Genomic DNA, 24,473 nt, shown 5'->3' with positions numbered 1-24,473 from the left:
AAAACAGGGGTTCCCAAACTTTTCAGGCCGCGACCCCCAAAATGACAATGCCAGTGACGCGCGACCCCCAATATCCCCTGAGGTGGATATAAATACAGAAACCTTGCATGCAATGGCGCAGACACACCAAAGGACCCTAATTTTTTTAATGTATGAGAGCTGTAAATGGGCCACAAAGTTTAACCAGGTGTTATGAAATCTGCTGCATCTGACGCTATTACTGTGTCTTTAATACAATGTAATTACCCCAGGGGTTGCAATCTAATAGAAGTAGTAACTATAAGCTACTATAGTAACTATATATGGTATAAACGAGTAGATCCACCTTCAGTAGGTTATGGATAAAATATGGTAATTCTTATGGTTTAAAAAAAATAAATAGATTTTTGGAAACCACCAGGCGACCCCCCCTTCATTGTCCCGCGACCCCTCGGGGGGTCCCGACCCCCACTTTGAGAACCACTGCACTAAAAGACTTTAGAATTGTATTGTGCACAAAAGATCTTTACATTTACCTATTGTTCAACAACTACCATAAATATAAAATTATACAAAAATATCTCAAATATAATTTTCAGAATTTTCTGCTTGTGTAATTACACATGGGCCTGTTGAGAGGCCTATAGTTTTAGCTTATTTGTGGCCGATTCATTGTTGTAGAGTACTGATTTGAAATCAACAGCTATTACTTTTTTTTTTTTTTAACTGTCAGAAAGAACTTCAAAGTGCTAAATATGAAAATTGTTGCTTTCTCTAAAAAGGTATTTAAAGCATCTCTGTGTAAAAAAAAAATATTTTTGCAACCTTTAATTTTAATGAGTATTTTCAAATTGTAGCTGAAAACAGATTCATTACAAATAATAAACGTTAAATCAGGAGTTCGACCAAGTTAAAGTTTTTTACAGTTTAGGGTTCCCACATCTCTTGACATTTTTAGATTTAACCTAGTGGTTAACTGACAAAAATACACCATTAAAAAAGCAAGAAGCCATTAAATTATGTTTTTAAGATTTTATTTTGGTGACCGTTAAGAGCCTGTAAATTATTGTGGGATCCCCAAAATTGTGTATAAAAAGTCCAATTGTATCTCTACTGATTTCCACAATTTCTTTTTTTGTGCCCTGACAAAAAAGATTTATGAAAACTTAAAAAAAAAAGAAAAAAGAAAAAAAGATCATCAACTTTTTTGGCAAACTAAAATTAGATCTGAACTCGTTGTATATTCATTAATCTTATCCAGCTCTCATTCATATGACATCTAAGGCTTTCAGTTCAAGTTTGTGAGACTCCATCAATAAGATGCCATTTATGCTGACAAAGTGACACAGAATTGATTCAAGGCAGGATCATATTCATAAAATCTCCTTGATGTTACATACCATTTGATGGTAAAACGAAGTAGCAGAAAAAGACATGAAATACAACCATCCATTCTTAAGTATCTAACATGTTTGTTTTGACATAAGCTAACATTAAAATAAAAGAGCATGCAATTTTCCAAAGACTTAATTTCCATTATATGAACAATCTTAAATAACACATCATGTTCAGGAAAATGACATTTAGACCTAGAGTTTCTCCAATGCAGCTCAAGGACAATCACAAGCCATATGGCTTTCAAAGAGGAAGAGTGTAAAAGAAAACAAAATGAAACATTCATCTGCAAAAAAGTGCCTTGATCAAAATTCCAACTCTCACGAAACAGCCTTTTTACATGCGGAGAATGTTCAGTGATTGTGCCAACTACATACAAAAGATACAATAACGGGGGAAAAAATAAAATAAAATGACGACATGTTAGATCTGCATTAATACATTTGAAAATGAATACATTTTGAAAAATAGATATGACATGCCTTTTGGAATACAAATAATAAAAAATACAAAAAGATTTTCCTTTAACTGTTTTTTTTCCATGAAGCTGCATGTTTTTAGTACAATATGCTTTGTACAAAAGTAATGCACATTACAATGATATGAAACAAACCTCTGCATCATGTTTTTACACTTATTACACTACTGCTCTTCGACAATCATACAAAAGTATTTCTTAATCTCTGTAAGAAAGTGCCAGGGCCTAATGGAAGTTGTAACCCGACTCCCAACACCTAAACTATTATTCTGGACTAAGGACGCCGATCAGTTCCTCATTATGTGGCTATTTTGCTTCAGTGTAGGAAGGAATACTTGACACTAATCAAATGCTACTTATTATGTAACATTTCTTAACATTTAAAAAAGTATGTTTAAATATTGCCCAATACGTCTATGCTATGACAAAAAAAATCTAAACACTGCGTTTGTAGGTTCTGTCAAACAGAACAAAAAAAAAAGTCTTTCAAAAGAGAGCAGGATCCTTGGGATCACACTATGAATTTGTCCTTCCTCTCCTCTTTTAATTGGGAAGTACCACAGAATATTTAACATTACAGAAAGAACATCTTTCAATAGTTACAATTTAAAAATTCATTTAAAAAACACTATATGAGAACACTTTTCTTTACTGCATACAAGAGGTTTGACTAAAAGGCCTCAATAAAAAAAAAAAAAGAATTCATGAAAATCCAGCAAACAAATGACTATGAAAGGGTCACAATTCAACAGACAAGTGATGTAATCAGTGATTGTCTATTACTGACCCATTTTTTCAACAGCACACTGTAAACACAAAAGAGCAAAAACGGCACCTTTTACACGAGTGAAAGGCGAATGTGTTCATTACCAAAACAAAACCATTTACAGAGCAGAACATAGAGAAGGGAAAACAACTAGCCTGGCCCTGCTTCACTCACCCTGGATGGCACTACTGTAGTTTCAGCTCTTACTCTCTCTCTATCTTTCCCAATGAATCCTCTCACCTAGAACTGTGGAATCGAAAATGTGACAAGAACGGAGAGGAAGAATCATCATTTTTGCAGTATAATTATTATCCCTTACTCCCCAGACTATGATACACACATTCATCTAGATACTTGTTGACACAGCTACACGTTTCCCCCAGAATCCCAGTATAAAAGAAAAGCCAGAAGGTCAGGCAGTCCGGTTTAAACCACGAGATGAGACTTGCTGTTATGCTGGTGCAATAAACAGGGCTCTAGCCCTACATCTTTCACTTTGCAGCGCACTTAGAACAGATTAGCTCTGGGTAATGCTACATTAATGCCAAAATTGAACAGGAAAACACTACTACTAAAACATAAAAGGTGATATCTTTTTAAAGAACACCAGTAATAAAAAATTAAAATATCAAAATACACAGGCTAAATATGAAACAATAAAAAAAGAAAAACAGTATTTTTGTGTATAAAATGTAATAGAATAGTTTTGAGGTACTACCAATTAACAACTAATTTGATGTTAGCTCCTCAGGTAAATAAATATCTGTGGCGAGACAAGAGCAAGAAGCCGCAGAAAACATCTTAGCTAATTTAAGAATTTAGTCACTGCAAATGAAACAGCCATCACTCTGGTTTAAACCATTCTTTGTTACACCACATTTAAAAACAATTATGATTCCACTGTGCTGTGAATTTAAGAACAATATTCAAACCAGACCAAAATGAACACGTTTTGGCAAACAAAGCAAGCTAGGAGTTGAGAAAACATTAAAGTAAACAACCGAAACTTACTGATGGAGAGGAATGCATACTGAAAACATTGAGACAGAACAGTCACTCACAAGGATCTAACTTCTCAGTTTGCTTTTCTTACTGGCCATTCCTGATGAAATTGGTCAAAAGCCCAACAGTGTCAACCAATCCCATTGGAGCACAAAAAGACAACATGATCCTGTTCTCTTCTTATTGTTACACATTCACTTTGTACTTGATGAAACAACTGAAGAGACCACACATGACATTTTAAACTCCTCTGTCTGCACAGATGGTGGTAAAAAGTGCCGAAAAAAGGGAGCCAAATTTTTTTTATGTTGTCATATTGATGAAAGTTTGGGAAAATTAAAATAAAAATAAAAAAAGTTCATTACAAGAGTAATGGCAATGATGACTCAATGCAAAATGTATGTCTGCATTTGTTGTCTTTGTTACTGTCCTGTCCCACTGTGCGCACTCAGTCAGGAGGAAGGAGGTCATGCAGCCGAAACCGTTCACGGACATGTGGTCGCACATCCTCATTCTGTGGAAGGATAACAATGGAAAAAGTACAATATTTATGATTATTTAATATAGAACATACACATATAAAAAAACATAATGTGTCTGTGTTTTCCAAGACTTTTAATATATATATATATATATATATATATATATATATATATATATATATATATATATATATATGTGTGTATTTAAGCAAATGAAAGCTGTTCCCTTAATCGTTCACTACAGTTTAAATAAGGTAAAGGTTAAAAGGCATAATGAGACCAACTGAAAGGAACAAAGAGCTCATTACAGCATACCAATTCCACCAGTTTCTCCAAAAAAGGGACCAGCTTCAGAAGTTCACTGTCGTTCCTGTCCATAAACCAGCTCTCAATAGGGATACCATTGGAGAGCTGTGAATGAAAGACCAAAGTTGTTGATTTTAGCTGTTTTTCTGTACATATTTATAAGACAATTTTGTATAAACCTTTCTATGTAACCCAAGGGCCAAGTCACTGACCTAATTTTAGGCCAAAGCTCTACTCTATATGTCACTGTCACTTTATCACAATTATCATGTTTACAAGTTCTTTTTGCACTATACTGTTTTTTATCTGCACAACTCTGGTTTACTTTGCACTCATTGATATATGCCCTTAATGTCACTGTATTGTTTACAATTTTTTTATTACATATGTATATTTCTTAGACCACATTTATGTGCAATGTATATACTGTAAATTTTCTAAATTTTCTTTTTTTCTTAAACCCTACTATTTTTTATATATATATTTTATATTAATGTTAAGCACCTTGGGTCTGAGAGTAACGCAATTTCGATTCTCTGTATGTCTTGTACATGTGGCTGAATTGACAATAAAGCTGACTTTGACTTTTTGACTTTGACTTGACTACTTTCAAGAATCCAAAAAGAGCCACGTATTGACAAATAATGTTATGATTGCCGTTTTAACATTAAGTTATGATTAAATTGGCTCTTCTTAACGAGCAGGAAATGTTCATGGGCCAATGACATGAACGCATTGAAAGGGTGTATACTTATTTAAACTTTAAATAATCAATGAAAATGAATGCTTTATTACTAAATAACTAATCAAGTCCAGCAATTATTTTGGGTGAGGGTTGCTGCTGAATTATTTTTTTTGAGAGAGGATTCATCTTTATTATAGATTAAAGTGTTAAGCCAGTCACACTGCACTTTTTCATCCATTAGTCTTCCACAGTCACATGCCTATGAATGGTAGACTGGAAATGCAAGTGATGAGCTTTGCATGTCACTTCGTTCAAAAGTTAAAGCTTGGTGAACTTTGACCTGTGAAATCACATCACATGATTGCGTGAGACCAATAAAAGATGAAACCGTGATCTCTCTGAACAGAAATGTGAAATATGGAGCAATCACTCACTTTATCAACGTCTAATCATTTTGTTTTATCCCACCCCTTTTTGCAGTACTGTACAACAGAGCTTCACAAGCACAAACTAGTGTGGCCGCGGCTTTACTGCTAAAATTTCCAAAAATGAAAAGTAATTTTTAAATGACCTGCAATTCACGCTCAATTACATGTTTACTCATACATTTAATTAGTGGTGCACAGAACATGATTATTCATGGATAATTACAATTTTTTCTAGTTTCAAGAGTTCACACGTAGCTGATGATTGATAATAAAGCTTGTTTATTTCAGCTTGGGATCAGTATGCTCACCTGATAAGCAAAGGCTTGTGGTGAGTTATCAATAATTATAGTCTTGGACAGATCCCGTCCGAGGATATTCAGATCCTTAATGTAGTTTCCTTGCACACAGACACAGTGCTCACGAAATAATCGGTGCCTAGAAACAAACAGATAAAAGAAGAACAAAATAAACCTCCTGGACTGGAATCCATAATGCATTTGAAGCAAAGGCTCGACACCTGAGGATGGTGTGGAGTTTAAATGTGGCAGAGATCAAAGCTCTCCATCCACCCCAATCACTCACTGTAACCAAACCCTACAGAGAAACTCTGCACAGCAGTGACAAAGCTGAGGCAAGGTTACTAAACAACTGAACTGATACCCAGACTACATTTACATCTATGACAAAATGTGACAAAAATAATAAGGAGACAAATGATAACAAACCAACATTAGTCTAGACAGCTTGGTTTTACTTTTAAAAGCAACAAGAAAGAAGTCATTAAAATAATTAAAACAAAACTTAACAAAAAAAAAAAAAAGAAACTTCACAGACCGCACCAGCTGTTTCCTCGGATCCAGAATGTTCAGCAACTTGTCTGCATAAACTTTCTTAGAGGCAGTGAAGAGAATTATCTAGGAAAAAAAAAAAAAAAGTCAACAATGTAGTCCACCATGAGGAACATATGTTAACTAAAGCGAAGGCAAAACCTTTTCAATGTAATATCACTGATTATTTATAGAAAAAGAATGAGAGGGTATTTGGAGAAAAACAGATGAAGGCTTACCTCATAAATCTGAGACATCCTTTCAAGGAACTCTCTGAAAAATGGCCTCAATCGCACATAAACCTAGCAGATATTGTCAGTTAGAAATTTGCTATGAGATTTGTTCATACTTGCATATTTTTACACATTTCAAATCACTAAACACTTGATAACATGTTCTCTGGACCTCTGAGTTGTTGTTTTTTTTAAATGACTCGACTCCTCCCTCTAGTGGTGTACTATTGACAAGCAATGCATTAACACATATTCCTGTATTTCTACCTGGTATATGACATCTTGAAAGAGAACAGGAAAGGTTAGTGCTGCATCATCCAGCTCATTCAAGCTACAATGGACAAGGGTTTCATCCTGCGGAATGGAAAAAATAATAAAAAAGAATGCCCAATGAAAGTCATGCAGAAGCATTAAGAGTGTACTCGCACTATGCTATCCAAACCGTGCCCGGGCTAGTTTCATGTTCATGTTCAGTTTCATTTGACAAGTGTGAGTGCTCTGATTCGGGCCCAGGTGTGGTTTAGTTGGCCGGCCCTGGACCAGTTGGAGGGGGTGTGATAAAGTGCGGTTCGGTTGTGCACTTGGAGTGTGAGTGCAAAGCGCGCCTAAGCCCGGAACTGTAGACACAACATGGCTTTTAAGGGACTGTTTCATATGGATTTATTAATCATTCTTGCTTTTCAATGAACACAAACTATCGTAGTTAATTAAAGACGCAAAACCTCCCACTGCATGTAAGCTGCACCTTCAGCAAACTTCCTAATACCTGCAGCACAAGGACTTCATGATTGTTTATGAGCATCAAAAGTTGTGGATCTATTCTGTTCGGCAAAATATTTGACTGCGTGTCACTGCATCCCATACAACTAAAATGATATAACTAAAGCAATCTCCAAAGTGTTGAGCCAGAGCACTTCTCTTGTTAAACTGAACAGTCGCATCGAGGACGCAAACGTGCTCAGGTTCGGAGGGTGAAGATGCAATGCTGGTGCAAGCTGTTGGGGGCGAGGGGAGGGGGACAACTGCGCTTCAGCACAGTTGCCTGTGCGCATTTGACCCCCATATGCCGGTTTGTTTAACAAATGTGAGTGCTCTGTGCTGCGCGTGCAATTGAGCCCGGGCACAGGTCTATTTAACTGTGCCTAGTGTGAGTACACCAGTCTCATGCGATGTTTTACTGACCAAGTCAAGCACCAGGGAGAACTCAGGAGTGCTTCGTGTCTTCAGAGGGAGTGCAGGTTTACGAGTTAGCTGCTCTTCTGTTAGTGGAGGTACATGTTTGATGAAAAAATACCTGAAAGACATATAAACATGAATTCCTGCACAGAATCAAACGTTAATGAGAGTAAATAAATATTAATGAATCTTAGGGGGTAAAATCCATATTAAATTGTAATACCAATCATGAATATTCCACTTGAACGAGGGTTAAACAGTAGTAGTTAGAAAGCGGTGCTTTGCTGACACAGTTTGCATACTTTTGTTCACGCATTTATTTAATTTAACACAATGACAGAATCAATGCTATCTTCATGGCAATCAGCATCTTCATAGAAAACTCATAATAAATAACAAAAAGTTTACAATTAACAAATTGTTATAAAAATATATTTCAAATATAAACTAGACAAAAAAACATCCACAATACTTTCAGGTGATACTCTAAAACAAAACAGTTAAACCTCTAAATAAAACATTTTAATTTCCGATAAAAAGAATGATTTAATAATACTGGCTTAACAGTAGTTTTTCACCCATTTTGTACTTGCTGTTTTATTTCAACAAATGACTGAACTAGTGGTTCATCTCTTACTGTGGAGCACAGACACTTAGTAAATAGAAACTCACGGGTCAAACACTTCCCACTCCTCCTCATATGATCCTTCAGCTGGGACAGTGATAGAAGCATCCACATAGCCCCCTGTTGCAGGAGAGCCAGGAGCTGAAAAAACAACAACACATAAATTACAATGATGTTAGTTTGGTACAAACACAGAAAATGTTTGCTTATTGCACTTTTAAATATACACAATTTACAGTACATATAAAAAAATCTAAAATATGTCTAGTACATAAAGTTAAGCATCAGTAAAGAGATTTTTAAACCTATGTGTGCATTTTACTTCAAGAGAGTCAAGGCCCCGTTTACACCTGGTATGTAGATGCGTTTTGATTGATCGAATAACAAGTAGACAAGACAGACATATTTTTGTTTAATACACGTCCCATTGCATGAAGCTAGATGAACAAACTCTGAATTGCAGTGTAGGTTTAGAATTGACAAAAAAAAAAAAGAAAAATCACGCATGCACGCATGAGTGACGTGTATGCTGCATCAAGCAGCCATAATGCTGAGTGAGGAGGTTTGAGTAGTAACAGGCATGACAGAGAGATGTGTGCACACACATGGCAGGTATTAATCGGATATACAAACATTTCAGTCAGATACCATCTCAAACTCTTACTCTTCTGCTAATAGTATTAAAAAAAACCTTTGTGAACCATTTGGTTTTCCCACATACTGAACTGTGACAATAGAAAGAACAGTTTAGGTTTTATTCATGAATTATCCCATCCCTATTATATAACCCATAGGTTACTCTTGTAAAAATATCAGCAGTTTGTACATACTTTTAGTATGGATATTAATTCTGCTTGAAATTACATGATCTAATCATGATCTAATCATGTTTATATAAAATAAGCCTGCTCAGAACAAGTTTAAGCCACTAGACCTGTTACTATGACAACAACGCTTGGATTAATTTTGAACAAACTAAATTATCCTTGATCATATCAAATTGTCAATAACCAAATACAGCTAAATTCATGTAGGAAAATGCTTTCTGTGATACAAACTGTCTCTGTTACAGTGTTTGATATAGAGTTTGTGTTTAAGTCTGGACCGGAAAGTGCCATGGTTGTTTCAAGTTACCATGATGACAAAACTTGATTTAAGGCAACCCACCTTCTTGATCAAAAAAAAAAAAAAAAAAAGTTTACTTAAATTAAATGTAAACTTACTTGGGTTTAAAAAACGACAACAAAAAAACAAAAGAACTGACTTTGTAAAACAGGCTTCTGGCATTTAAATGAGTCTCTTTTTACTTTTAACCACTTTTCTGATGACATAGGACCTGTTAGTGGGTGTAAGTATTCTTTGACCTTTCAGTCTAATGCTGAAAAATAAAAGCTTGTTCAATTTCATACTGTACAAAAAAAACTTTAATTATTCACACCTATACTTAGGCCCAATGCCAATTCTATTTTTGTACCCCTACCCCTTCGCCCTTGAAACAGGGGGTGAAGGGGAAGGGTTTCAAAATTTACCCCTAAGAATTAGGACAGCACAACAGCAAGTGCACGCGTCATCATATGTCATCGCCATCTCTTACTTTATATAAGATCAGACAATCGTGACTGCTGTAGTTATTCCAGTTTTTTTTTTTTTTGTATTTATCTTCAGGAAACTACTGAAGCCAACGATATTATGTTATCATATTGATATAATGTGGCAATAAGATCGTAACTGTACTGTGCATTTACACAGTGGCCATATTCATCTATGCAAACACACAAAACAACCTCAACATTATAGCAGACACTGTAAAAAAGTCATTCCCAGCCACTACACTTTTCTGTTGTGGAACTACAATACAGGAGTTGTTATTAGGGATTATAGATGGTGAGATTAAGCGTTTTTTCCTTTTTAAGCATGACGGTAAAACACGAATGCCATTTTCACTGTACTAAAACATGTGGTTGTTTGTTGTAAAAATTTGAAATAACAAAAATATTAATTTGTGCATCTCCTTACTTCCGTGTGCAGCTTTGCTGCCGTTGTAGCTGGAGTATTTTGGAAAATTCTTACCCCTTGGTTTTAAGTGTGGTCCTGAAAAATCTCTGTTTCAGGGGGTATTTAGCCCTTCCCATTAGCCCTACACCTTCAAGCTAAAGAGAATTGGGCCACCCCTACCCCTACATGTGAATGCGCAAAACAAGGGGTAAGGGAAGGGCTAAGGGGTAGAATTGTGATTGGGCATTGGTGTTATCAACTTGTGACTGGATTGACAAAACCACATGTTTATACCAGGTGTAATCAAAGCCAAACAACATCAGTTTAGGCTTAAATGGAAAGATGTATATAATCCAATAGAGAAGCAAAGCAAAGTCATGTCTTTCACACCTGTAAGAGGAGGCAGGTCAGGGTGTGGAGTGTTTTCACTCTCCTGTTCAGGTGTATGAGCGGTGGGTGGAGGTCTGAAGGCAGAGGTCATGGCACTGGTATACAGAGGGACACTTAAGGGCTCTCTAGATGTGGCAGTACAGGTGGGCATCTCTTCTACTTGCTCCATTTCTAGCTGCTTCACAATTTCTTCTGCCTCCACCACCTGGTCTGGGGAATTTGAGGCTAGCAACACAAGACGAGATAAAAAAGATGCTGGGTAAGATGATTAACTAAATCAGGAAGCAGCATAAGTTTCTGCTATGGTCAATTATAGTTATTTCTAATGGCAATCATATTTTGAAAATGTACCGAATGTTGCATGCATGAGGAGTACGTGACTAACTGAATTTTGAATCATTTTGGCATGGGTAAGAAATATAGTTGCCTAGTAACTAGCAGTCAAGTTAATAATATTCAAAACAGCAACCCTGTTATCCTGTTTGCAACAGAGACTAACATGTCCTCATAGGCATAAAATTTTCCTCAGGGCATTTTTCACCATGATAAAAAAAAATTATACAAAAAGTATTCACATTTTGGGTGTCAGTGTGTAGCACGATTGGCTCACAGAAAGAAGGTCACTGGTTCGAGTCTCGGCTGGGTCAGTTGGCATTTCTGTGTGGAGTTTGCATGTTCTCCCTCTGTTCAGAAGGGTTTTCTCTGGATGCTCCGCTTTCCTCCACAAGTCCAAAGGCATGTGGTATAGGTGAATTGATTAAACTAAATTGGCCATAATGAATGAGAGTTAATGGGTGTTTCCCACTGATGGGTTGCAGCTGGAAGGGCATCCGCTACATATGCTAGATAAGTTGGCGGTTCATTCTGCTGTGGTGACCCCGGATTAATAAAGGGACTAAGCCAAAAATGAATGATTGAATGAATGATTCTAATGAATTTATTCTAATTTTCCACAAAACTTTAAATAGATAAGTTTTTTTTTCCTCTAAGAAATAAGTTTAAGACTTAAGAACAAATGTACAGAAGTACAAAAGCAACACAACTGGCTGAACTGCCATTAAAATTTTAGGGGTCAGTTTTTTACATTTCAGACAATTACATTAGAATGCATGGTTTCTGTTGCATTCATTCTTCCATGGCGGGGCGCCACGCCAAAATTCATCCCGCCACGGCTACATTACAGCTTCTCACTCAAAACATTTAATTTTTTTTATAGCGGGTAATAATCGCACCAAAATGTTTTAAAGGGTAGGTGAATTATAATAGCGCAAACTTTTCTGTAACCATAGTAGAGCTGTGTGTCATTTGTTTACCCTTTAAGGTGACGTACTGACTGACTGGCTGGCTGACAGGTGCGTGATGCGTGAGGCCAGCAAACACGACGTATAGCCGTTTCACTTCACTTCAGGACGAATTAACGCTACTCTGTTCGTCTATTGGAGACATTCATAAATATTCCTAGCAAATCTAATAAATCCTGGAGACATTCTCGTTACAAAAACGCGCTAAATCGCACTCAGCAGCGTAAGATCTGCGCGCTTTTGAAGCGGCTTATATTTGAGGGGCGGGCTAGAAGTTTTGTGCACGAGCAGAGGAAATCGGCGTGCAAGCACAGAGGTAGCTCGTAGGCTATTACATAAATGCGATCCCGACTTTTAATACTGCGCTCATGACATTTTTCATAGAAATAACTCCACAGGTAGTTGATAGATCGTTGTAAAAAAAAAAAAAAAGGCCTGCCGCCACAGCTGGAAAAAAATCCTAGAGGAAACACTGGAATGATTTCAAAAGGTCTGAAGTTTGGAGTAATAGCTGCTGATTATTCAGCTTTGCAGCCACATAATTTATATTTAAAAAGCTGCTAAGTTAAACAGTAATATTCTTATAGATGGTGATTCCCCGACAAAATTTTTTAAATTGGGAGCGTATATGCACCCATCCTTGCCAGGATTGATGATTGAAGTAAATGTTACATCAATAAATATATGCATACTAAAACATTCTAAAAAAATAAAAGTTCTTGCAGTGTTAACATGGTAGACCAAAAATTGTCATGCAAATCATTTTTGGCTTCAAGTATTTCTCACCATTTTTATTTGCTGGTGAGAAGAAGTTGAAAACAGGAGAGAAGATGGTGCCAAGCAGAGTGGTGCGGGGTGGACTGCTCACAACCTCCTCGGTGACCTCTAGCTTCCCGTTAGGCTTATTCGTGTCATGGTTTGTGGTTTCTACAGGACAAAAATGCGAAAAGAGAAACATCAGAAATGAAAGAAAATGCAGAAGAGAGCATTTAAAATCTATTTATGCAAATTTGACTAGTACACATCTTTTTATTACTACTGAAATACACAGGAGAGACAGTGATATTAGACAAGTGCAACCATTTCTGTCGCGCACACACACACACACACACACACACACAAAAAAAGATGCAAATATAAATTCAATTGGGGAAATGTTTGGATCTTCTGGCTATGTATTTTTTGTACACACAGTTATTTTCAAAATTACCACATGCATTGCTTAAAAGTGTAAGGGTTAATTGTATTGCAAGGCTAAAGTCAGGTCATAAAACTAACATTCACTGGTATTAAAAGTCTTGACAATTTAGTAAAGTGACAGTCCCTGCGCAGACTCCATTTTCACCACAGCACATATATACAGTGACTCACCTCCATTAATGGAGGTTCTTCTGCGGGCCCTGTAGATGCTCTTCCTCTGGAGGTCATTCTTCCTCTGTGGGGTAGAGGTGATCAGCTCACAGCTCAAATGACTTGTCTTGGCTGGGTTGTCCTGCTCCACCTATTAAACACCCAACAATCAAGCAAGCTTGAGAGATTCTGGATTTTATACACCTGGGTTTGGGTTCAGTGAGCAATTATAGACGTTTAGTTATTTGAATCAAAAGTGTGTGACTAAAATTTAAAACAACAGGCACATTCAAGGTTAGAGAATGTTAAGAGAGATAAGCAATTAAACAAATCATCTCAATCTCTCAAAAAAAATTTTTATAAATAATAATAAAAACATTCAATAAACAAATTAATTAAAAAAAATAAAAATCTACAAATAAATTTCAGCCATGTGAATTTTGGTTAAATGTAATGTTATACATCAATATAAATAAGCAGCAGTCAAAATAACATCACAAATACTGGAAATATAGCTTGAAATATAAAAGACCCCCTTTAAATTATCTGTCTTCATGTACATGTTCTAAATCAGTGGTCCCCAACCTTATTATCACCATATATGGTCAATGCTTGTCAATTTTTTTGTTTGGGTGTTCTGTGTTTGTATGAGAAAATGAGTCTTCCGAAATGTGTATATTCCATACAAATGTTCTTTAATGGGCCTTTTTTCCCATTGGCAAAGAAACTTTCCAAAGAAAGAGAAAAAAAAGAAAAAGAAAAACAAATGTTTAAAATAAAAGATCGTTCAGACAATAAAATGGAAATAATTAATGATTTCTTGTGCGGCCCGATACCAATTGATCCACAGACTGGTACCGGTCCAGGGCCAGGCAGTTGAGGACCACTGTTCTAAATGAACCATTAACTCACCCAAAAGTAACCATACTAATAAACATTGCTCTGACCATAACTGAATTACATCAGCAAAATTGCAAAATTACATGGGAACAATAAGTACACTAACGGTACTGACTTACATGATGCAATTGCTTGATTTTTATGCAAGTACAGACACTTAACAATATACAGAAGAACCCCTCAAAAATGATAACCACTGCCACTAATCAAAATTAGCTGATCTAGAACCCAAATAAGGGAATCTAGTACCTTTATCAGGCATGATATGTGAAGCCCTAGTTCTCCTGCGGCAGGCTGTGCCTGTTAAAGCCAGCCTTTCATTTTGACTGTTATTATGCGAGTGCAGTGGAACCACAGCTAAAATTAGAACAGGACCGAGCTCCTCAGACAAGCAGCGGCATTCCACCATGTATTCCTAGAGGGAATATGACACCAGGTCTTGCTTGCATTCCAGTCTAGGGAACCTTCTGGGTCACAATCACTAAAACCATGAAACGTGGTGTAGAGGTCTAGACCAGCCTGCCACACTCAATGAACTCAGCACAAAAGAAAGAAAGAGCCTCACCTTGATGGAACTGCCATGGATGAACTTCTTGATGCTCGACAACAGGGCTTTGCTTTCACCTGTGCACTCCTCCACCTCTGAGCTCTTCCGCTTGGTTCGGGCCGGACAGGCCCTGCGGGCGAGGGTCGGCTGCTGAGAATCCTTACGCATTCTCAGCCTCATTTTGTTAAGAGTCACATGTAAGACTGGAGAAAGAAGGAAAACATAACAGAGAAGCTCACATGGATGCCAAGAAAAGACAAAAAGCTGCATAGAAAAAGTGTGTAACACAGGAGGAAATCACTTTGTTTAGTGACCTTGAGAAGTTCAACTGTTCTTACTGGTTCTCACAGACACACATGTACATGAATCACACTTTTAATGGTTTTGAATGAATTATGGTGTTTAGTTCGATTTTTAAAAGTGCAACACTTCAGCCAAGACCTCTAGCCACAGACATCTGGATGTGTTCAAGACACCATATCCTCCAACATGGTCCATCATTCAGCTGAAGCAGTTCCACAGCACAGCTCGCGCAACATTAACAAACGCATCATTATTTCCCCCATATAGAAGAATTCTGAACAGACACAGTTTATTTCCTCTGCCATGTCTGCTTCTATTGATGTATATGGCAAGAGCCACAGAGCCACTCTTCCAAGTTTAATATTTGCAAATAACAGTCGGTGGAAATATAATAAGGTGCACAAAAGTACCTTTAAATGTACTCATCCTGTCAAATTTGATCGACTGTTTTTATGATTGTCTCATCTGAATTTTCAACATTGCAGAAATCATAGGACCTATTTTGGAAAGGAAAGGAAATGAACGGGCAAACAGATATTTTTAGCTGCTCTATCTGTTTAAAACCTACTTGAACTTTGGCAAAAGCCAGCAAAATGTCAGTCTCTTTTGCCTCTTATTTTCAGTTGTACAAAAAGTCACAAAAAAAGAAAAAAAGGTGAGGATAGTACTACAGATCAACCGTGAGCAGAGAAGAAAAAAGGACAGGGGTAAAAAAAAAAGAGAAAGAAAGAAAAAAAAGCATGACTTAATGTTTTCCTCATGTGGAGGAAGTATCCCTCTCTTTTTTAAAGACAACCCTGCACATCAAGGGGGGAAAAGTAATCCTGAAATTAACTACCAGCACTGTCATGTGTACCCCTCCTGAAAGTGTGCTTACGTAACACCGACCACAAATGTGCTCCAGCTTTTGTGACCCTACAGGCATTAAGTCAACCTTGACTGTACGTTTCTTCCCAAAACTCACCATAAAGAAATCTAACTCGCATGCACATCCACTCTGAGCTTCTTTTTACACATTTTCTAGTCTTTCAAAACAGATTCCCAGTAACTTTTGTAGATCTAACAAAATGCGAAGAATGCTGTACATTTTCAAGCCCTCCGGAATGCCTCCGTAATTACATGCAAGATACATTAAACACACACACACACACATAAAAAATTCCACCGACCATGATAAGAAATGTCTATTTCTTGGTTTTACATTTTAGGACAGGAACAATGATCTCACCCAGCAAAGGCTGCAGTGTGTTATTAGCTAGAGAGAAGCAGCAAGAATAACAAGACTTTCTGCATGGAAGCATGTTAGAGAAGAGAAGGAATGGTGAAAAGTAGAGAGAGAAAGGCTACAGCTGGTAATACATCTCAGCTTTTTCCTTAACCACCACAAATGGTGACTCATCCACTGCCTCGAACAGACATCATGCCAAGACAGCTACCTCACAACACTGAGGAGCTACAGTCTTTCTACAGCAAGAACTGAAGCAGAGCGAGATTCAACAGCCTTAAACAACACAGCGAGATCCAATGAGGCTTCTTAATAGGCAAACTCCAAGTTTAAAAATCACACAAGCAGACATAAACAGTCTCATCAGCAGGAAAATATCTGATTTTGGCAACTATTAAATAAAATATTATACAATAAACAATGTAAGTGTAAAATAAAAATGTGCCTTGACAGACTAGCAGTAAATTCAAGGACACTGATAGCTTTCCAAAAACTGATCCCTGAAGCTACTTGTGTCTTCTCAGTTTGATGCTGGAATTTATTAAAATGACTAATATCTCTGTGCAATCTACAACTATACACTCAAAGCACATTATAAACCAGAAAATGCAATGCTGAATAATTTGGGGTTCACTCAGTGTATGTCAAAAAAAAAAACACCACTAAAAAATATTCACAGACACTTTACAAGTTATCTGTCCCATTGCATGTCAGGCAAACAACTCATCCAGAGCCATTTTTAAATCAACCTGGTCTGATGGCAATAACTGGTGAACTTCTAAAGGCCCCAGTATGCTTTTGACTAGGCATGAGACGATAACCATTTTCAAGGTATACCGCAGTTTGGAAAAGCCAAGGTTTTAAAACCACCAAAATTTTCTGTTATAGCGTTCCTATGGTATATAAAAGATTTATTAATTACTTTTTTTGTTGTTGTTTTAAAGGACAAGAGTATCTCCAGTAGAAAAGATATTAGTATTTGAAACCAATGATGACAGCAGAAGTCAATATTTGATTTAAATTATTCAGCCTGACATGTTTACTGCTCCAAAATATTATAAATGTTTCTCAAAAGTTTTAGTTTTTTACCTAGACATTTAAAAAGAACTTATTTTAGAGCAGCAACCACAATACAATGAAACCGTGATATTTTTATCCAAGGTTATCATATCGTTAGAATCCATGTCAGGCTCAGGTCTACTTCAGACAAATTGTTTTTGGTTCTTCGTTTGATGGCAAACAGAGGATTGAAAAGGCTGAGTAATAGTATACTGTTTTCAAACACTCCAAGACCCCTACACTGCAGTAGGTGTGGTTGTAAATGTGTCGCACTACTTGGATGTTTACTCTAAACACAATGATGGTGTCTGAGAGAAAAGAACAGTTTCATAAACACCTCTACAACGAAAAGAAACACCATGGCCTATTGCATCTTTACAGTTTTCAAGGACAGACATCGAATGGCATGGGACAATAATCTCTGTCAGGGTATACCGCAGTTTGGAAAAGTCAAGGTTTATTTACAGCCAAACTTTCTGTAATACCGTTCCCTAAGGTATGTGTAAGATTTTTTTATTTACATTTTTTGTTTTTCAAAACGCTCTTTTTCTTTTGTATCTCCAGTAAAAAAAAGATCTCCAAAGATGCCGTTTTAAATTGTAAAGAAATCAGCGTTTTTGAAACAAATGAATGATTCAATGATTCATTTTAATTATTTAGCCTGACATGTTTACTGCTCCAAAATATCATAAATCTTTCAAAAAATAGAATTTACAGTTTTCAACGGCAAAAAAAAGTTTTTTTTACCTAGACATTTAAAAATAATATATTATAGAGCAGTAATCACAATACCGTGAAACTTTGGTATTTTTATCCTAGGTTACCATACTGTCATAATCTTATACCGACCCATGCCTAGTGCAAACACATAAAAAAAGACATGGTGCATAGAGTTGGGCTTCTCATCTGGTGTATGACACGCTCAGAATCTTAAAAATCCCCCCTGCGAGCGATCTTACAGGTGTAGATACATCTGTACCAGCTCTGCTACTCGACTCCTACGTATTCAAGTAGCTAATGTTGACATTTTGGCTGTTGTTCTGTTTGACCTCTGTAGAATGAGAAACAATTCAGGGGGAATAAATTGAGGATCAAAGAAGACAGAGTTCTAGAACACACCCACTGATTGCGTAATGGTCATGGACCAATGGGAGGTCAAAGGTGTTTACAAGACAAAATGAACTATCCTAAATGTTTGATTAGGTGAGCTGCATCAAGCCACCAAACAAATTCAGACAACTTCTTTCTTTAAACTTAGATGTTCTCTAAAAAAACTTTGGAAACCCAAACAAACCAGGGCCTCAATAAACCAACAAAATGTCTGTTACATTACAAGCATTTTTGAAGGTGATTTTTTACTGTATTAGAGTTGTTTTGATAATATTTACATATCATTATTTATCATTAAAATTAAAATTAGCCGACATTTTTACATTATCAGACTTTTTTTAGCTTGCATTAATTCATTTAAGTTGTTTAATTTGTTTTAGTACATTCACATTTTGGTACCAAAAATATTTTATTATTATGTAAATAATAACAAGATATTATTATTGACCAAAAAAACAACCACTCCAATTTAACATTATTTAATCAAAACCCATTTTTTAAAGCTGTGTAGTTTGCAGTTCAGGAATTTTCTGATTTTTTTTCAGCACATTGCTGAACCTTCATATAGACAATTGTATTTGAACAGTGCTTTTTTCAATACTCCACTTGAAAACTGTGGTCAGCTGTCCAAAAGTGGTTGAACTTACCATTTTGTCTTTTACAAAATCATAAGATAGATGAGCAGAAAGTTAATCAAATATTGGTTATAAAATCTGAATTTTTATACTACAGCCTAGTAGTTTAAATCCAGCTTCCTATGTTTAAAACATACACAAATCTTGAGATTATTACTCTATTTTCATTATCTATTAACAGTTTCTAAAAATAAATATATATAGTTGTAAAATCTGGCTCTGTGCGGGGGCCTTCAATACTGACTTGACAATGGGGACCTTTGGAGTGACAATGCTTGTGAACCACTGTCCTACAGTCAAATAACTAGTCAATAACTCCAAAAGGTGGAAAACAAAAGACAATAAGCGCAGCACCAAGATAACCAAACAACCTCATCAGACACTTCAGAAATGAAGTTCAGTCGCTGTGAAAACTGAACACAGTGTCGCGGTGGGCGGGAAACACACGCCAAACACATTATGTACGGAAGACGAGCAACTTTCCCTCGATTTGCCCGTTTAGGTCAGACGTTAATAATAATGATTTACACAATCACTGCCCACGAGCCGAAAACGTGAGATGTATTTTTACATACAGTAAACGGTCCTGACACATCTGTGCATGTCTGTCTTCAATGTAGGACACATGCAGGCTTTCTCTCCGTAGGAGACCTGCCTCTCGTGACCCGCTATTACTTGAAGCAGCTTCTCGCGCCACTCAAAACAACCGGCAGCGTTCTAATGATGACAGAGAAAGCGCGGGAACCACGGCAGCTGCCTGTCCGGGCGAATACAGTGGCGAGGCGAACCACAGCGAAACATTTCCAACCGGAGCGAACGGACGAGATATTATGGGGGAACCCAATCACCACATGCAAAACATAATAGTGGTAATATAACTTACTGCACAAAGCTCCTGGGGATCGAGTTGCGGGATAAAAGTCGATTTTCGGGCTGTTGTCACTTGCGGTTGTTTGCGTGCCTCTTCAGTTGAGGTTCACCTCTGTCCTCCCCGCACCTCTGGACGCCATTTCCCGCCTCCGTACCCACACAGTCAACGGCAGGTACCCGGATGAAGAGAGGAGCGAGCCGAGCATGCGTCCTGCGGCGCGCGTCCCACACCCCCTTTCTCTTGTTCCGAGTATCAAAACAATATCGAGGCTTCGCAGTGCGACATGTTCAGCGTACAGTGTCTGTTTAAAATTCACAACACAATAGCGAGAATCACGCACAACCAAAACAAACACACAGCGCAGAGCATTTCTGAAGTTACTGTCGGCTATTTAGCATGGAAACTGAGGTAACAAAGATGTATTTTTAACCGGGAAGTGTAGATTAATTTGTTTGATGTTGGTAATAATAAAACAAAAGTAACAGACTAAAGTATTAACTGCGTGCCAGCATGAATATCAGATTTATTTATGCAGAGCTCATCACCGTCAGTTGACTGAAATAGAGCGAGCGCCTGCCTGCGGTATGATGACTCGAGAAGGGAGGCACGTTTTGGTTGTCATGGCAATAGTACCGCTACGAAGAACTATGGCTGTGTAGATTCCTGAATTAAATGAATTTCAGTACCATTACATTTCAGATTCCATCACGTGCTATGAGGACATTCCAAAAGGAGGCATTCATTAATACAATACTTTATAAGAAGGGAAATTAACTAGTGGCCTCTAAATGATACAATCTATAAGCCAGGGACTTTCACTATATTCACGGTCTCTTTAGTAGTTAATCATTAAACTATCACTCTTTTATGATGTTATATTTTTATTTTGCTTAAATGTTTTTTTTCCTGGTGTATTTTTATAACATTTACATAAAATGTTAGCATTCCGTTTCATAAACGTTGTTAGCATATTGATACAATACGTACATTTTAACGCCATATATGATGTTGTTATATATGTACAGCTATTTAAAATAAAGAGACCAGGTGACAACTTTGTTTCTCTGGATTTACTGCCTTTGGATTCATTTGAGTAAATAAAAAAAATTGTATTACCCTGTTCATTAACATTTTTAAAAATAATCTTTGTCATTTGCGTGACATCATTATTATTATTAATAATTGCTCACCTTAGCAAATGATGTATAACAAACTGCTGTGATCAAAAATCTGAGTTAATCCAGATTTGTTTAGCTCTTCTGGTTAAAACATTGGCATCGTGTTGTCTAAATGAAATTAAACATGTGCGAGACATAAAATTCTTATTATTTTATGCAAGAACAATCATCTTTAAATGGCATTTTTATCTTTAAATTGAAATAAATGGCATAGTTTACAGAATAAAAAAAATATATATGTATTTTACTGAAACATCTGTAAATCCATATTTTTATTTTTCACATGGTGTTTTACTTTTTCTCCCATGTCTAATGAGTTGAAATTATTATTGAATTATATTACCAACTTAATATTTCATTATTTTTACAATTACATTACCTTTTTTATTTTTTGTTAATTTTTAAAAATGAAACAAATGAAAAAGAAAATTAAAGAACTAAGCGCTGAAACCAGCTCAAATGTTTTGAAATAAAAGGTGTTGCGGTATTACACAATCATTGATCATTTGAGACAGCACTCCTGCAAGATTCTCTTTTGCTTTTGTTATTTATCTTTCATTTATATCCGTTATTAAAAGCCTATTTAAGTTTAAAGGTGACCCATAGCCTAATTTCAAGCATTGACTGCTTCTTCAAATACACGGAGTATACTGTATGTGTCTTATTTGTGTTTAATTCGATGGAATGATAAACACAGACATGCACATTTGTTTAGAAAATAGTGCTTTGTTCTTGCATCATTTTGTTTCGACATTGGTCTGACATCTGAATGAAAACTTTGTGAACAAATATGTCTTGTTTTGGTCATAAAACAGGATTGTTGCTAAATCAGACACGGTTGTAGCCGGAAGTTAACAAGAATTATTTATACTATTTATTAAATTTCCCATTAATTGTATTTTATTAACGTCTACACAAACCCTAAACCCAACCATCACAGTACAGTAAAAATATTAATTATTGTTTTACAGTGATTAAAACTACACCATAAAACAGTAACATTATTAAAATACAGAAAATCATGATTTCGGAGTATTTGTACAAGTCGGGATTCGAACCTAAAAGCCATTTGAAGCACTCTAACATCGTGCACATGCACGGTCCACTAGACTATTTGAGACAGAAACTTTTTCTGACTCTGTCAGTCAAACGCAGATTCGCCAGGTCTCAAAACGCTTCTGAAATGTGCGATGCTTTGAATCGCTTTAGTCATGTGACCAGGTGTTTCGAACAATGACTGTATAGTATAAATATAGCTGATGTACTCTCTTGATTGGTCGGCGGGCCCGGGGTGCTCTGATTGGTCAGGAGGCAGCTGTGTGCACTGATTGGTCAAGTGCCTCACACCATGTCCTCACAAATCATGCAACACAACTTAATCACGTATTCTGCCGCGATGTCGCAGAAATAGAAGCGGTGTCTAAAAATGAAATGTCACGCATCACTGTCGCCGACGGTTGGCACAGAAACTACTAACTCCAAAAAGATAGCTTTTATTGCGTGCCGCGGCGCGTATCGTGCAAAGTTAGGACACCGTGCCAGTGCGCTCTGATCAGTCAGGCGGGAGCTCAATAAATTTTTTTTAACTAAATAACTTTTAAACTAAATAATACCTATTAAAGGTTGTTAACCTTTTTAAAGGCTTTTCAGTGACTACTGTTGTTGGTTTGCACTTAGGGCCTACTCACACTATGCCATCCGTACCATGCCCAGTGCGCTGAATCGGGCTCAAGTACGGTTCACTTGGCCGGCCCTGGCCCGGTTGGAAGAGGTGGGCATGAGCGTGGTTCGCTTGGGCTTTGGCGTGGTACACTTGTGTGTGAGTGCAAAACGTGGCAAAGCCCAAAACTGAAAGCGAGATGTGACTTTTAAGGGACTGTTTGATATGGATTTATTAATCATTCTTACTGTTCAGTGAACGCAAACTGCCGTAGTTTATTAAAGACGCAAACTCCTCACAGCACGACAGCTGCGCACCTTCATCAGACCTCCTCATTCCTGCAGCACGAGAGCATTATGATTGTTTATGAGCGCCAAAAGTGGCGGATCTGTTCGGCGAAATAACTGACTGCGTGTCCCCGCATTCCTAAGGACTTTTGGTGAAATATTTGACTGCATATCAATGCATATCAAACAACTGAAACAATATAACTAGAGAAATCTCCACTGTGATGCTGAGTGAGAGCGCTTCTCACTGAACAGTGCAGCAGCGATGACGTAAGTGTGCCGAGGCCCGTTTGTGGTGTGAGTGCGGGCCATCGGGGGAGACGGGAGGGGGGACAAGCGTGCTTTGGCCCAGTTCGAGGCAACTGTACAAAGTGTGAGTACGGCCTTAGTAACAGTTCAGACTTTTATATTCAAACAATTTATTTTGAAGATCTGAAGTGAATTATCCGCCGCTGCTTTCAGTATTATGGCAATAAGCGTCATGTAAATTGGCATTCAAACTCATGCCATAAGCAATTAACACTTAATAAAGCAACTAAGGTGTACCTGAGGTGATCATTGTCAGTTTTTCTGTTGTTCAGCGGCAAGGAAATAGAATAAATAGAATTAAATTGAATTTTCAGGTTTGGCTAGGACAAAAAGTCCTTTTTATATGGAAAAGATTCCTTCTATCGCATGCCATTGCTTTTAGTTAGAACCCCGTTTAAATCAGCCTTAAATCTGCCTATGAGCCCTTTATTCAGGCACACTCCTTTTGATGTTCTCAATCTGGCAACCTCCACTTGTGTGGAGTCGTCAGAGGAGGAGCCGAGTGAAAATGTGTTTTGATCCTGGGGTGCAATACCTAGTTCAACCACTGGATGTCAAACTTACGTTCTGCACCTTTAAATTAGAGCCTATAGTCTTCCACTTCCTTTTTATGTGAGATATTTTTCTAAAAAAAAATTCTGGCATTCACTTCAGACTAAAAGTTTCCAAACCATCAGGACAAAACCTTCAATCGCTCCCAATGTGTCAGTCTTGGGTTGACATTGCTGATTCAGATCAGTGGGTTCAGCTGGAGCCATCAGTCTGTAGAGATGTCTGTTTGAGGATGTCATCAATCTTGCAACCTATACCTAGTTAAACCACTGGGTGTCAAACTTACATAAAGGTGCTGGTCATATAATTAGAATATCTTCATGAAGTTGATTTATTTTACTTATTCCATTCAAGATGTGAGTCTTGCATATCTGTGGCACTGCTCAGGTGTTATGAGCCCAGGTTTGCTCTGACAGAGG

The 24,473-nt window shown here is 37.1% G+C and overlaps 2 protein-coding genes across 4 annotated transcripts in view; both read right to left on the bottom strand.

Moving 5' to 3' along the window:
- strc1 (stereocilin 1) overlaps positions 1-2,996 on the bottom strand; it is a 33,855-nt gene extending 30,859 nt beyond the window's left edge. The window contains exon 1 of the mRNA XM_087261212.1: positions 469-2,996. The gene's annotated coding sequence lies outside the window, so the exon portion shown is untranslated. The remainder of the gene's footprint in view (positions 1-468) is intronic.
- ctdspl2b (CTD (carboxy-terminal domain, RNA polymerase II, polypeptide A) small phosphatase like 2b) lies at positions 997-20,228 on the bottom strand. Of its 3 annotated transcripts, none has more exons than XR_015494575.1 (13): positions 20,081-20,228; positions 14,884-15,068; positions 13,440-13,569; positions 12,855-12,995; positions 10,768-10,992; positions 8,430-8,523; positions 7,764-7,875; positions 6,849-6,935; positions 6,588-6,650; positions 6,361-6,435; positions 5,830-5,956; positions 4,418-4,513; positions 997-4,134 (listed from the first exon to the last, which is right to left on the bottom strand). XR_015494575.1 is itself a non-coding variant. In XM_087258808.1 (13 exons), the coding sequence occupies exons 2-13, from the start codon at positions 15,133-15,135 to the stop codon at positions 4,069-4,071; spliced, it is 1,473 nt and encodes a 490-aa protein (XP_087114934.1). In that variant the 5' UTR covers positions 15,136-15,202; positions 20,046-20,228; the 3' UTR covers positions 997-4,068. The 3 variants fall into 3 exon arrangements, 2 of the variants coding, with proteins under 2 accessions (XP_087114934.1, NP_001082795.1); XM_087258808.1 differs by having other exon boundaries at positions 6,356-6,435; positions 14,884-15,202; positions 20,046-20,228; NM_001089326.2 differs by having other exon boundaries at positions 3,471-4,134; positions 6,356-6,435; positions 20,081-20,213.
- Positions 20,229-24,473: the final 4,245 nt, after the last annotated feature.

Source organism: Danio rerio, chromosome 7, assembly GCF_052040795.2.
Source record: "Danio rerio strain M-AB ecotype USA chromosome 7, GRCz13ab, whole genome shotgun sequence".
NCBI lineage: Eukaryota > Metazoa > Chordata > Actinopteri > Cypriniformes > Danionidae > Danio > Danio rerio.
Note: the sequence above shows the minus strand (reverse complement) of the source record. Positions and strands in the feature narration are given on the sequence as shown.

What these genes read in the sequence shown, in the direction of transcription:
- ctdspl2b (XM_087258808.1), bottom strand. Translation starts at nt 15,135, where the DNA reads ATGCAGCTTTTTGTCTTTTCTTGGCATCCATGTGAGCTTCTCTGTTAT. An exon ending in GAGTGGGAAGTGTTTGACCC is followed by an intron (nt 7,876 to 8,429) that starts GTGAGTTTCTAT and finishes TATGTCTTTCAG; the next exon opens with GTATTTTTTCATCAAACATG. An exon ending in CACAAGCCTTTGCTTATCAG is followed by an intron (nt 4,514 to 5,829) that starts GTGAGCATACTG and finishes TTTCATTCACAG; the next exon opens with CTCTCCAATGGTATCCCTAT.